Consider the following 13,322-nt stretch of genomic DNA (forward strand, 5'->3'; position numbering starts at 1 on the left):
AAAGCAAGTCTCCACAGACTAGCTTTGAGGCAAAACCTCCATAGACTAGCACATACTTTGTGTATGTCAGTCTTTCAATGTATTTTTATTTTTTAGAGATGAGGGTCTCACTCTGTTGCCCAGGCTGGAGTGCAGTGGTGCAATCACAGCTCACTGCAGCCTCGAATTCCCAGGCTCAAGGGATCCTCCCACCTCAGCCTCCCCAGTGGAGGCACACACCTCCACGCCCAGCTAGTTATTTTATTTTTAGTAGAGACAGGGTCTCACTATGTTGCCCAGGCTAGTCTTGAACTCCTGAGCTCAAGTAATCCTTCCACCTCAACCCCCCAAAGTGCTGGGATCACAGACTTGAGCCACGGGGCCTGGTCTTTGTGACTCTCCTAGCTTCATGACTGAGGACACATTCCTGAACATCTCTGAGCCCTCAGTGTCCTCATCTGTGAAATGGGAACACGAGGCCTTCTGAAGTTCAGGTGTGGAACTCAAGATCCCAGAATTCCGAAGCAGAAGCCAGAGCCCCACAGGAGCTGACAGCCAGTCCTGCTGGGGAATAGAGGCACTTAGAGCGCCTGATGCTGCAGGAGGCCAGAGAGAGTGGCTCTCGGGCCAGCCTGATCCCAGCACTGATTTCTGGCTCTGCTTACCCAGTGTGGGGAAAAGGACAAAGAGGCCCAGCCCGGCCGCTTCCTGCCCACTCCCCTCCCAGGGCAGCAACATCCTCCACCACTGGCCTTTGACCCCACATCCTGCCTCAGCCCTGCCCCAAGGCCCCATTTGCAGGGACTAAGGTAATCCTATGACAGGCAGGGAAACTGAGGCTCACAGAGGGACAACGACGGGCACGCGCCACCACGCCCGGCTGATTTTTGTATTTTTAGTAAAGACAGGGTTTCATCATGTTGGTCTCGCTGGTCTCAAACTCCTGACCTCGTGATCCGCCCGCTTCAGCCTCCCAAAGTGCTGGGATTACAGGCGTGAACCACCGCGCCCAGCTGTCATTTATTTTTTATACTCACTGCCTACCACTGAAGGGTTTGGGGTTGTGTCTTCGATTCATCCCAAACACTTCCTATAGTGTTCTAATGCTGGGGCCTATAGTGGCCTCAGTCCCAGACCTGACCCCCAAGAAACTCCAAGCTGAGGGAGACAGACCATGAATACCTCCAGCTCAGAGGTCAGGGCCGGACCAGAGGGAGGAACAGAGGCTGGGAGAGCTGTAGGCATGGCAAAAGCTCTGCTCAGGGCAGCAGAGCAGGCCACTAGGGTTGGGGAGCCTTGGGACTGAGCATGGAGGGACGGTAGAAGCCCTCCCAGTGAAAAGTAGAAAGTCATTCTTAGCAGTGGGTCCAGCATGGTCTAGAAGTCAAGCAAATCAGCTTTGGAATGAGACTAACAAAGATTCAAATCTCCCATCTGTGTGGCATCAGGCAAGTCCCTTCCCCTTTCAGAGACTCAGTTTGCCCTTCTGTAGTATGGGGCTTCCCTGAGGCAATATTTGTAACATGCCCTGGCCAGGCATAGTGGCTCACATCTGTAATCCCAGCACTTCAGGAGGCTGAGGTGAGGGATCACCTGAGGTCAGGAGTTCGAGACCAGCCTGGCAAAACCCTGTCTCTACAAAAAATACAAAACTTAACCGGGCTTGGTGGCGTGAGCCTGTAATCCCAGCTACTAGGGAGGTTGAGGCAGGAGAAGCACTTGAGCCCGGAAGGTGGAAGTTGCAGTGAGCCGAGATCCAGCCACTACACTCCAGCCTAGGCAACAGAGCAAGACTCTGTCTCAAAAAATATATCAAAACAAATTGTAACACGCCCAACACATTCTAAATGCCAGATGGCCCCCTGTCAGCCTTATCCCCATCCTCACCTGTTCCTGCCCAAACATTTCCCCCAAAAAAGTAGTCAAAACCCCAAACCAAACAAACAAAAAAAAATCCAAACCAGCCAGGTGGGGTGGCTCATGCCTGTTGTCCCAGCTACTCGGGAGGCTGAAGTGGGAGGATCCCTTGAGCCCAGGAGTTCGAGACCAGCCTGGATAACACAGCGAGATCCTATCTCAAAAAAAACAAAAACAAAACAAAACACCCAAACCATCTTCATACCCTGATGAGTCCAATGCTGTCAGATTTGCTCTCACTCTTCCTATATGTTAGGAGAGTTCTGTGCTGGGCACACAGTTGGCACCCAATAAATGCTGTGATCCACAGATCTGGAAGGAAGTCAGGTGGACGCTATAGGTCAAGGTTGACCTATGAAACGTCTTTAAGGAAACTGGCTCATTTTCTCAGTCAAGGCAGAAGTTCAAAAGCAGCTGCCGGAATGCTCAGAGACCAGCATGTCAAGGTTTCTGTTCTGCAGATGGAGGAACCGAGGCCAGAAAAGGGGACGGGGGTCGCAGAGCTTGGATTTGGAGTCAGGCTTCCAGGCTCCCCACCTGGAGGTCAAGGTCAGGCCCTATAGACTCTGACCTTGCCCTGATCAGCTGGCCGCCCTGGGTTGGGCCCTGTCATCTCCCCATAGCTTGGGATGCTCCTGAGGGCTTCAGACAGGATAGCCCTCCCTGTTCTCTGTAGCATCTCAGCTAGAGACCCTTGCAGGTCACCTCAGTGACATCAGCTGAACCCCCAGCTGCCAGCCTCCACCCCATCCTCCAGCTGACACCCAGCAGGCCGCAAGATGGGAAGCCTGGAGTTCACACTTCCCAGCTACTCGGGAGGCTGAGGCGGGAGAATCACTTGAGCCCAGGAGGTCAAGGCTGCAGTAAGCTATGATCACGCCACTGCACTCCAACCTGGGAGGCACAGCAAGACCATGCAAAAAAAAAAAAAAGGAAAAAAAAAAAATGCACACACACACACACAGCAAGATCATGTAAAAAAAAAAGAAAAAAAAAAATGTGCACACACATACACAGCAAGATCATGTAAAAAAAAAAGCAAAAAAAAGTGCACACACACACACACACACACACGGGGCACCTGGTACATTTTGCACATCCACTCAGGGGTAAGCATGTAACCCAGATAGGATTCAGAGCTCAGTCTAGAAGCCACGGGCACAGCAGCTTTTTTAACATACCCTTTTCAGGAAAAAAGAGAAGAGAAACAAGTCAGAGAGGAAGGGAAGCTGGCCTAGTGTGAGGAACAGGGCCAAGGACTTTGTCTTTGTCAGCTCAGGCAGTTATAACAAAACACCATAGACTAGGTGGCTTCAATAATAGACATTTATTGTTTACAGTCTGGAGGCTAGATGTCCACGATCAAGATGCTGGCAGATTAAATGTCTGGTGAGGGCTCTCTAGCTAGCTTGCGGACGGCCACTTTCTTGCTGTGTCCTCACATTGGAAGAGGATAACCAAGTTCTGGTCTCTTCTCATAAGGGCCTTAATCCCATCATCGTGGGTCAACCCTCAAGACCTCATCCAAACCTCATCATCTTCCAAAGGCCCCATCACCAAGTACCATCACATGGAGATGAGGGCTTCAACATATGAATTGGAGAGGGGGCAGAAGCAAGCATTCAGTTAATAACAGGCTTATATTCAGAAGACCTGGGCTCAAATCCTGTGTTGTGTGACCTGGGGAAAGTCATCCCACCTCTCTGAGCCTCCTACTGTGGGGAGAAAGCAGGAGAATGAAACGGGGCTCAGTGGGGGCTGCCTGCCCACCCTGGGAGTAGGAAAAAGATCAGTGTCAAACCATCTGAAGCAAAAGTCAGATCCAAGCCAGGTGTGGTGACTCACGCCTGCAATCCCAGCAATTTGGGAGGCCGAGGCGGGAAGATCACTTGAGGTCAGGAGTTTGAGAGCAGCCTGGCCAATATTGCAAAACCCCGTCTCGACTGAAAATACAAAAATTAGCCAGGCGTGGTGGTGTGCACCTGCAGTACCAGCTACCAGGGAGGTTGAGGCAGGAGAATCACTTGAACCCAGGAGGCGGAGGTTGCAGTGAGCTGAGATCGTGCCACTGCACTCCAGCCTTGGCGACAGAGCGAGACTCTCAAAAAAAAGTCAGATCCAGGCATGAGCTGGATATGATCACCCTAATCCAGAGTTAGGGGCCCAGGGAGGGAGTTTCAGCCTGGAGGTGACAGGAAAGGCTTCTTGAGCCAACTCTAGACCGGTGTGGCGGGGGGGTGACAAAGATAGAGAGGTGATGAGGTCTGTGGTTTATATCCCATAGGCCTGAGCTTCTCAAACTAGGAGTGGTGGGAGGATAGGACTCTTGGGATAAACAGAAAACTGAAAATTTAGGGAAAGTAGGGGACATTTTTATTAAAATGAACACGGCCTATATGCAAAAATTTTAAAGATTTAACCTGAGCCTTCAAAGAAAGTGATCCTGTAGGGGCGAGTCTCTTCTAGCCAAGCCCCCAAAGCCCAGAAATGACGGACTAGGTCTGAGCCCTTCAGCCCTTCCGAGTATTTTGGTAAGACAGTCTAAGAACCACTGCCTTGGGCCATAGGGAGCCATAGCAGGTTCTAGGCAGAACGATGGCAGGCGTAATTGTTAGAAAGTTTCTCTGACCCCGCCTTGGGGTCAGAACCAGAGGGAGAAAGGCTGGGGACAGAGATGGGCGGAGGGATCCAGGCGTGGAGAATAAGACTGCTTAACTCCAGGTCACGGTGAGGCTGCACCTCTGAACTGGAATGTGTGTATTTCTGGAAAACATTTGGGGTCTTCAGTTTCCCAAAAGCTGCCATTGATCTCCCTAGAGTACTGGGGACCCCAATAAGCCTAAAACAGCTGGTCCTCAGGACGAGGGAAAGATGTGAAAATCCCACTATCAGGTAGTATGGATGGCGTGGTGCATGCTATTGTAACCCCTGTTCTACAGATGAGGAAACTGATGCCCAGAGAGAGACGGAGGACTCTCGTGAATATTGGGGGGAACCACCCCTGCACCTCGGGGACGTGACCCCCCGCCCAGGCTGACCCGTCCCCCGCTCTGTCGTCCCCAGGTGGAGGAGGAGCTGACGCACCTCCAGAAGAAGCTAAAAGGGACAGAGGACGAGCTGGATAAATATTCTGAAAACCTGAAGGACGCGCAGGAGAAGCTGGAGCTCACGGAGAAGAAAGCCTCCGATGTACGTGTGCAGGGATGCGGGAGCCCGCGGCGGGGCCAGGCCGGAGCCCCGGGGCCGGGAGGGCGGGGAGAGCCGCAGGGGGAGGAGGAAGAGGAGGAGGAGAAGGCGGCGCCTCCCAGCGCTTTCTCCAAATAAGTCCCGAAAAGGGGCACTTTCCAGCAGCTGTGGCCAGCGGTGCCGACGTCAGGCCCTCCCCCAGCGGTGCTGACGTCGGCGGTCCGGCCGGGTGACCTCACCGCCCCGACGGCAGCTGGCCCGGGGGGCGGGGAGAGGCGGGGGCGGCCCCCGCGCAGGCAAAGGCTTGGGGGCCCGGGGCGCGGCTGAGCAGCTCTCGCCGGAGCCGAGCCCAGCCGAGCGTCCGCCGCTGCCCGTGCGCCTCTGCGCCTCCGCGCCATGGCCGGCCTCAACTCCCTGGAGGCGGTGAAACGCAAGATCCAGGCCCTGCAGCAGCAGGCGGACGAGGCGGAAGACCGCGCGCAGGGCCTGCAGCGGGAGCTGGACGGCGAGCGCGAGCGGCGCGAGAAAGTGAGCGCCCCGGCCTCGGGCCCCGCGCCCGCAGCCTCCTCCCCCGCGCGCCCTCCTTTCTTCCCGGCTTCCCGCGCTGCCCGCCCGCGCGCAGTCCTCGGGCCGCGTTTTTACGCCCTCGGACGCCGATCGCGGACCCACATCCCTGCGCCCGCAGCGAGGACCCCCTACTTCCTCCGCTGTCCTCCTTCCTGGGCCTGGGACAGGGGAGGGGGCGCCGCCTCCGGGTCGGGCGGGGCCGGCCGAGCGGGAAATGGGGGGATGGGGCGGAGGGGGTGCGCGACCTCCGGGTGGAGAAGTGGAGCGGCGGGAGGGGGCGTATCGTGCAGGCTCCGACTCGGGGCTGGCGCCGGGGTCCCGGGCCGAGGGGAACCCGCGCCCGGACTTGTGGGGACGAATAAGGATGGAAACCTGGAGCTTCCATTGTCTGGGGTTTGACCGGCCGACAGGGATTTCGACGGGGGTCCGGGGATCTGGGGAGGGGGGTCGCACTTTCTCGCCTCTTTCGCGGCTTCCCGGCTTCTGCTTGGACCTCCCTGACCGTTCCCAGGGGCGCGGCGGCGACGTGTCTGCTCCAGGCGGCGCGGGGGATGGGGGGTGGCGGAAGTTCAGCCCCGAGCCGCCCGCCTTTCTCTCTCCAGCTGATTCCTGCGGGAACTGGGGCGGCGGGACCCTGCCTCCCTCCAGAAGGCCCCGGGAACGCTAGCGCGGGGCCTTGAACCCACGATCGTTTGAGCGCCTGCTGTGCGCCTCCGCCGCGAGTCGCAGGGCCCGAGATAGACAATGGGTCTGAAAAAGGAGGGAGTTTCACCATGCCCTCTGCATCATCCTCCTGGCTGTCCCTCGGGACAGATGGTGGCACCGCCAGGGGCTGGGGACAGATTTGGATTCTGGTCCCATATCATGCCACCCACCAGCTGCATGACTTGGTATTTGCTCTCTAGGAGCTGTTTCCCCATCTGCGAGTAGGACTGATAAGAATCCCGACCCCCCAGAGTAGCAGGGAGGGTCCCAGGAGTAAAATCTCAGGCGTGGAGCCTGGCGCTTTGTAAATGCTCAATTGTGTTGTTGTTTTTTGTTTTTTTGTTGTTTTGTTTTTGAGACAGTCTCACTCTGTCGCCCAGGCTGGAGTGCAGTGGTGCGATCTCAGCTCACTGCAACCTCCACCTCCCAGTTCAAGCGATTCTCCTGCTTCAGCCTCCCCAGTAGCTGGGATTACAGGCACCCGCCACCACGCCCAGCTTTTTTTTTATTTTTTTTTTTAATTTTTAGTAGAGACGGTGTCTCACCATGCTGGCCAGGCTGGTCTCGAACTCCTGACCTCGTGATCTGCCCACCTTGGCCTCCCAAAGTTCTGGGATTACAAGCGTGAGCCACCGCACCCAGCCCCAATTGTGTTTTCTCTGCCCTGGGAAGAGCTCATAGACAAACGGAGGCAGGGGAGCTGACTTACTGATGGAGCGAGGTTTGCATTCCACCGGTTTTCTGTGCAGTTATGGGAGCATGACAGGGAAGGCTCCAAAATGGAGGTTGAGCAGGGTCTTATAGAATAAATAAGTTTGCTGGGACCAGAGACATGGGTGTGCACAGACTCAGAGAGAGACAAGAAAGTTGTATGGTGGGGGTGGGGGTGTGTGCGGGTAGAGGTTGAAGCCCAAAAGCCCTGAAAGTTAAGCGCTGAGGCTCAGGGTGGGGACCCTAGAGGGGCAAAAGATACCCAGCCAGATGGAATTGGTGGTGTGAATTGCCAGGTCTGGAAAGAGCCCAGATGGGGGCTGCAGCATGGGCCTTGGTTGAAGCCTCTAATCCTGTAAGGGCTGCTTTGGCCCGAGAGGCCTTAGAAACCCGGTGTAAGCCTCAATCGGTAGCCGGTCTGGCCTCTTTCTCACACTTAACCGACACAGCTCTTGCTCTGATCTCATCCCAAGTCATCTCGCTGGAGGACAATTAACTCAGCTTCAAAATGGCCCTCAGCCTGGAGCCAAGATTTAGCAGCAGGACCGTCTAGTTGGGAGAGCAGATGTTTTTGGAGAGATGAAGACTTCTTGAAAAAGTTCAAAAGTTCTTGAAAAAGCAAAGGATGCTTCTCTCGGTCTGAGAGAAAACCTCTCCCAGGGCAGAAGGAACTAAGACCAGGGGTGGGTTAAAAAAAAAAAAAAAACCCTTTCACTCTGGTAGAATAAGCCAGGAGCCGGCGTGTGGTAGACTTCTGGGCCTGTTTCCCGACAGCTGGTTTCGTTTAGATTTTTGTGTGATTAACTGACATCTTCCTGTTCCTTTGCCACATGTATCTAGCAAGCCTCTTTTACCTTATAAGGGAAATCCTTTGTAGCGTGTGGAAGGCTTTGATTGCAGGAAGGGGTGGAACCCAAAATGACTCGGCAGTGACTAGCAGTTTTTCAAAAATACATATATATGTATGCATGTACAGATATGCGCGTATCTCCTAACTCCAGACAGTTGAAAATCTGCCAAAAGCGTTGTTTGCCAGGATTCAGAATTTCCCACATAAGGGCTACTCACTTCTTAAAAGACAACTCATGAATCAAGCACCTCTGTTTGATCTTTAAAATCAATTCCTCGACTGCTAATGGGTACATAGTGTTTTGTGTGTTTGTTTGTTTGTCTTTGGCGGGTTATGAAAATGTCCTGGAATTGGATAATGGTGTTGGTTGCAGAGTTTTTCTGCAACATCAGTTCCTGGCCCAGTTACTGAAGGTGGTAGGAGGAGTTAAGATGTATGCAATTAAAAAGAATGAAAGGCACCCATTCATGGGAAAGCCTCAGTGACATTTCATAAGACGGTTTCATCGATGGTTTTCACAATTCTCTGCATTTGGTGTTTCAGAGGACGCTGCAATACGAAACACCTGTGGGAGTGCCCTCTTTCTGCTTCTAGGAATCTGAGGCTGAGAAACCTTCCTGACTCTACTTGTGTTTTTCAGCCACGTTAGCCTCATTCTGTTTTTTTTTTTCCCCCAGTATGAACTCAGGGCAGGAGAGGGAGTGGTTTCCTAATGAGTTTTGTTTTTTTGTTGTTGTTTTTTTTTTTGAGACGAAGTCTCGCTCTGTCACCCAGGCTGGAGTGCAGTGGCGCGATCTCGGCTCACTGCAACCTCCACCTCCCGGGTTTAAGCCATTTTCCTGCCTCAGCCTCCCAAGTAGCTGGTATTACAGGCGTCCGCCCCCACGCCCAACTAATTTTTTTGTATTTTTAGCAGAGACGCGGTTTCACCATGTTGGCCAGGCTGGTTTCGAACACCTGACCTCATGTGATCCACCCGCCTCCGCCTCCCAAAGTGTTAGGATTACGGACCTGAGCCACTGCGCCTGGCCTTCCTAATAATTTCGATAGCTTTCCCCAGTTCAGGGATTCTTCATTTGTCCTGATAGGAAAAAGCTAGCGTGGCTTCCCTTTTCCTCTCAGTTGAGGCCCGTTTGACCCATTCTCAATATTCCTTCCAAAGAGCGGGCATCGCCGGAAAACTCGCCTGGCCTCATAGCCCTGGCAGGACCTAGGGGACAGGTTCGGACAAGGAAGAGCCATGGGCGGGTCTTAAGAGGCCATTCATTTCTTACCAACTCTGAGTCACTGAATAAAACCACTTCCCCCAGTGGGGCCCCTCGGTTTCCTCACCTGTAAAATGGGTGCGATGTGTGAGGATGAAATTGTGGTAAAATAAAACCTTGGCAGTAAGAGATGCCTTTCTCTGGCACATCCCACCTGCTGGGGGTAAGCAGCACCACCCTCTGGAGTTAGAGCCTCAAGGCAGTCCTGTAACTAATCAGGCTTTGGGATGGAAAGGGCCAGGATGATGAAGCAACCCTCCCAACACCACGTGGCTGTGAAAATGACAAAGCATGGTCAGGCGCAGTGGCTCATGCCTGTAATCCCAGCACTTTGGGAGACTAAGGCGGGTGGATCACATGAGGCCAGGAGTTTGAGACCAGCCTGGCCAACAAGACGAAACCACGTCTCTACTAAAAATACAAAAAATTAGCCAGGCATGGTGGTGCCCGTCTGTAATCCCAGCTACTCAGGAGGCTGAGGCAGAATTGCTTGAACCAGGGAGGCAGAAGTTGCAGCAAGCCGAGATCGTGCCATTGCACTCCAGCCTGGGTGACAGCGCGAGACTCCATCTCAAAAAAAAAATTAAAAAGAAAATGACAAAGCGGGTATTCCAACCCAGCACTTTTTGGCCCTGGAGTTCCTGCTTTAATGCTTCCCATTGTACTTCCTTCCTTGTAGGTAAAAACACCTTGAAAAGCCAATAACACTATTGGGGTATGTCTTCCATGCCTGCAACCAAGTTTTCTTTCCCTTTCGTATCTTTTTGTCCTGCCATCTCTCAGCCAGGCTGATTGAAGGATGGAATTCCAACGAGGCTCCCCCGCCTCATCCCACCTTGGTAATTGCATGGCCAACATTTAACTGAGGGCTCCATAGTCTTGCATTTATCTTGCCGTTCAGGTGAATGGGAGCGGAACTCACGGGACACAAATGAGCCGGGTCACTGATGGCCTTGCTTTCTAGGAATCTCACAGTGAGCCCTAGAACTCTCTATGTGGTAACACTGTGTGCCTTTTTCAGAGCCTATCTTAGATCTTAGCCTAACGTTGGGTCTGTTGTGTTGCTGGAGAGACCAGCACTGACATTCATCTCAAAGCACATGGTATGTTTGTCTCTTATGTTGACTCAGCTACCCATCTTGTACTGGGACACTCGCCTTTTTTTTTTTTTTTTTTTGAGACGGAGTCTTGCTCTGTCACCAGGCTGGAGTGCAGTGGCGCGATCTCAGCTCATGGCAACCTCTGCCTCCCAGGTTCAAGCGATTCTCCTGCCTCAGCCTCCTGAGCATGTGGGACTACAGGCACGTGCCACCACGCTCAAATAATTTTTCTGTTTTTAGTAGAGACAGGGTTTCACCATGTTGGCCAGGATGGTCTCGATCTCTTGACCTTGTGATACACACGCCTCGGCCTCCCAAAGTGCTGGGATTACAGGCGTGAGCCACCGCACCCGGCCCCCAAAGTGCTGGGATTACAGGCGTGAGTCACCACACCTGGCGATGCTCGTCTTTTGCTATGGAGTGGTAGATGTTTTTCCCGGACATTTTCCGGGAAGATCATACTGAAATTTTGGTATGAGTGTAAAAATCCCTATGGCCTGGACTCCTGGGTGGGCTTTGATGGGGAAAATCAGGTTAACAGAGGGCAGGACATGGGGGAGGCTCCCACTGGTGGCTGGCCTGATAAGTCTTAACATGGCTGCACCTCCGACCTCCCCAGGCTGAAGGTGATGTGGCCGCCCTCAACCGACGCATCCAGCTCGTTGAGGAGGAGTTGGACAGGGCTCAGGAACGACTGGCCACGGCCCTGCAGAAGCTGGAGGAGGCAGAAAAAGCTGCAGATGAGAGTGAGAGGTAAGGACGCTTTGAATCTGGTGGCATCCGTGTTTGCTTTTGGAAAATGGGGATTATGCTGCCGACCTCGCAGAGCTGGTGTGAAAGTAAACAAGGTCACAGGGACATGCACGTGTCCACAAAAAAATGCATGACAGCACTTTGTAAACCGTCACTCCGTGGGTAGAGATGTTTATCCGTGGCCAGGCGCGGTGGCTCACGCCTGTAATCCCAGTACTTTGGGAGGCCAAGGTGGACGGATCACCTGAGGTTGGGAGTTCGAGACCAGCCTCGCCAACATGGTGAAACCCCGTCTTTCCTAAAAGTACAAAAAAAAGTAGCCTGGCATGGTGGCGGGCACCTGTACTCAGGAGGCTGAGGCAAGAGAATCACTTGAACCCAGGAGGCAGAGGCTGCAGTGAGCCGAGATCGTGCCATTGCACTCCAGCCTGGGCAACAAGAGCGAAACTCCATCTCAAAATAAAGTGAGTGGTGTTTATCCTTATGGTAACCATGAAAAGAAACTTCCGACAGACAGAAAGGCAAACAGAACGGGCAGATGTGAGACTGCAAGTATGACTGTCCATGGTGGTCGGTTTGCAAAGCGCTGCTTCTCGTATTTTCTCTGAAAGCCACGGTGCCTCTTCTCAGTGTTCTCTAGACACCAAACTTCAGGGTAGGCCGGATGCAGTGATTCCTGCCTGTGTTCCCAGCACTTTGGGAGGCGGAGGCGGGCAAATCACCTGAGCTCAGGAGTTCAAGGCCAACTGGGGCAACCTGGTGAGACCCTGTCTCTACAAAAAATACAAAAATTAGCCGGGTGTGGTGGTGCGTGCCTGTACTCCTGGCTACTCAAGAGGCTGAGGTGGGAGGATCACTTGAGCCGAAGAGTTTGAAGCTGCAGTGAGGCAAGACCACACCACTGCACTCCAGCCTCAGTGACAGATAAGATTCTGTGTCAAAAAAAAAAAAAGCAGAGTACTGTGGAAAGGAGGAAAGGAAACTTGGGATGCATAGGTGATTGTTAGCAGAGCTGTCAGGTAGGCTTTAGGCTTTTGGACGGTGACAGCTATTTCAGGGACAGTTGCAAACCAGCATGGTTAATGTACTTGCAGCTGACCATGTTCCGGGTGCCGTGGCTCATGCCTGTAATTCCAGCACTTCATGATGCCAAGGCGGGTGGATCACCTGAGGTCAGGAGTTTGAGACCAGACTGGCCAAGATGGTGAAACCCCGTCTTTATTAAAAATACACAAATTAGCTGGGCGTGGTGACGGGCACCTGTAATCCCAACTACTCAGGAGGCTAAGGCAAGATCCCCCAGCTTGAACCCAGGAGGCGGAGGTTGCAGTGAGCCGAGATCGCACCACTGCACTCCAGCCTGGGCGACAGTGAGACTCCATCTCAAAAAAGAAACTGACCATGTTCCTCGCCCCCCCATGGTATCTGTGCTGCATCCCAGCCACCAGTAGGGTGTCTTCTCCTCGGGAGCCAGATCATTCTCTGGCACGCCTTGGCACAGGCTTTCTGGAAGACTGAGGGTAGATTGTGTAATTTACAGAAGCAGCAGTCTCTGTGTGGTGGAAAAGGAGTTCCTTGTGTGGCAATGGTGTGGGCCCGACCAGTGATCATCGCGTCTGCCCCTCATTCACACCGGAGTTCTCACTTGAGCCAGCCACCATGCTTTTGCAGTATAAATGCCTCCCAAAGATTCATTTCTTTTTTTTTTTTTTTTTTTTTGAGACAGGGTCTTACTCTGTCACCCAGGCTGGAGTGCAGTGGTGCGATCACAGCTCACTGCAGCCTCGACCTCCTGGGCTCAAGCTATCCTTCCACCACAGCCTCCAGAGCTCCAGAGTAAAGCTGGGACTACAGGTGCATGCCATCACGCCCAGCTAATTTTTTTTTGAGACAGAGTCTCACTGTGTTGCCCAGGCTGGAGTGCAATGGCGCGATCTCGGCTCACTGCAAGCTCCACCTCCCGGGTTCACGCCATTCTCCTGCCTCAGCCTCCCAAGTAGCTGGGACTACAGGCGCCCGCCACCACACCCGGCTAATTTTTTTGTATTTTTAGTACAGACGGGGTTTCACTGTGTTAGCCAGGATGATCTCGATCTCCTGACCTCATGATCTTCCCGCCTCGGCCTCCCAAAGTGCTGGGATTACAGGCACGCCCAGCTAATTTAAGACGCATTTCTGATTGTGCTGTTGTGACCGCTAACCAGAGATTAGAAACCAGCTAGGGAATCTTGGAGATCGCATGTTGCCTAAGCTGGAAATTTATTCCCAAGTAGTGGAACAGCCAGGGCA

At 53.3% G+C, this 13,322-nt stretch overlaps 1 protein-coding gene across 7 annotated transcripts in view; it reads left to right on the top strand.

Annotated features, from left to right (window-relative positions):
- TPM4 (tropomyosin 4) overlaps nucleotides 1-13,322 on the top strand; it is a 35,909-nt gene that overhangs the window by 3,546 nt on the left and 19,041 nt on the right. For 3 of the 7 annotated variants that reach the window (XM_055239189.1, XM_055239187.1, XM_055239188.2), the window contains exons 2-3: nucleotides 4,960-5,085; nucleotides 10,900-11,033. In XM_055239189.1, coding sequence (XP_055095164.1) covers nucleotides 4,960-5,085; nucleotides 10,900-11,033 — 260 coding nt within the window. Of the gene's footprint in view, nucleotides 1-4,959; nucleotides 5,086-5,207; nucleotides 5,611-10,899; nucleotides 11,034-13,322 lie in introns of those variants that run through there. The other 4 variants (XM_055239190.2, XM_055239195.2, XM_055239191.2 and 1 more) reach the window with 4 other exon arrangements.

The sequence above is a fragment of the Symphalangus syndactylus genome, chromosome 13 (genome assembly GCF_028878055.3).
Source record: "Symphalangus syndactylus isolate Jambi chromosome 13, NHGRI_mSymSyn1-v2.1_pri, whole genome shotgun sequence".
Classification (NCBI taxonomy): domain Eukaryota; kingdom Metazoa; phylum Chordata; class Mammalia; order Primates; family Hylobatidae; genus Symphalangus; species Symphalangus syndactylus.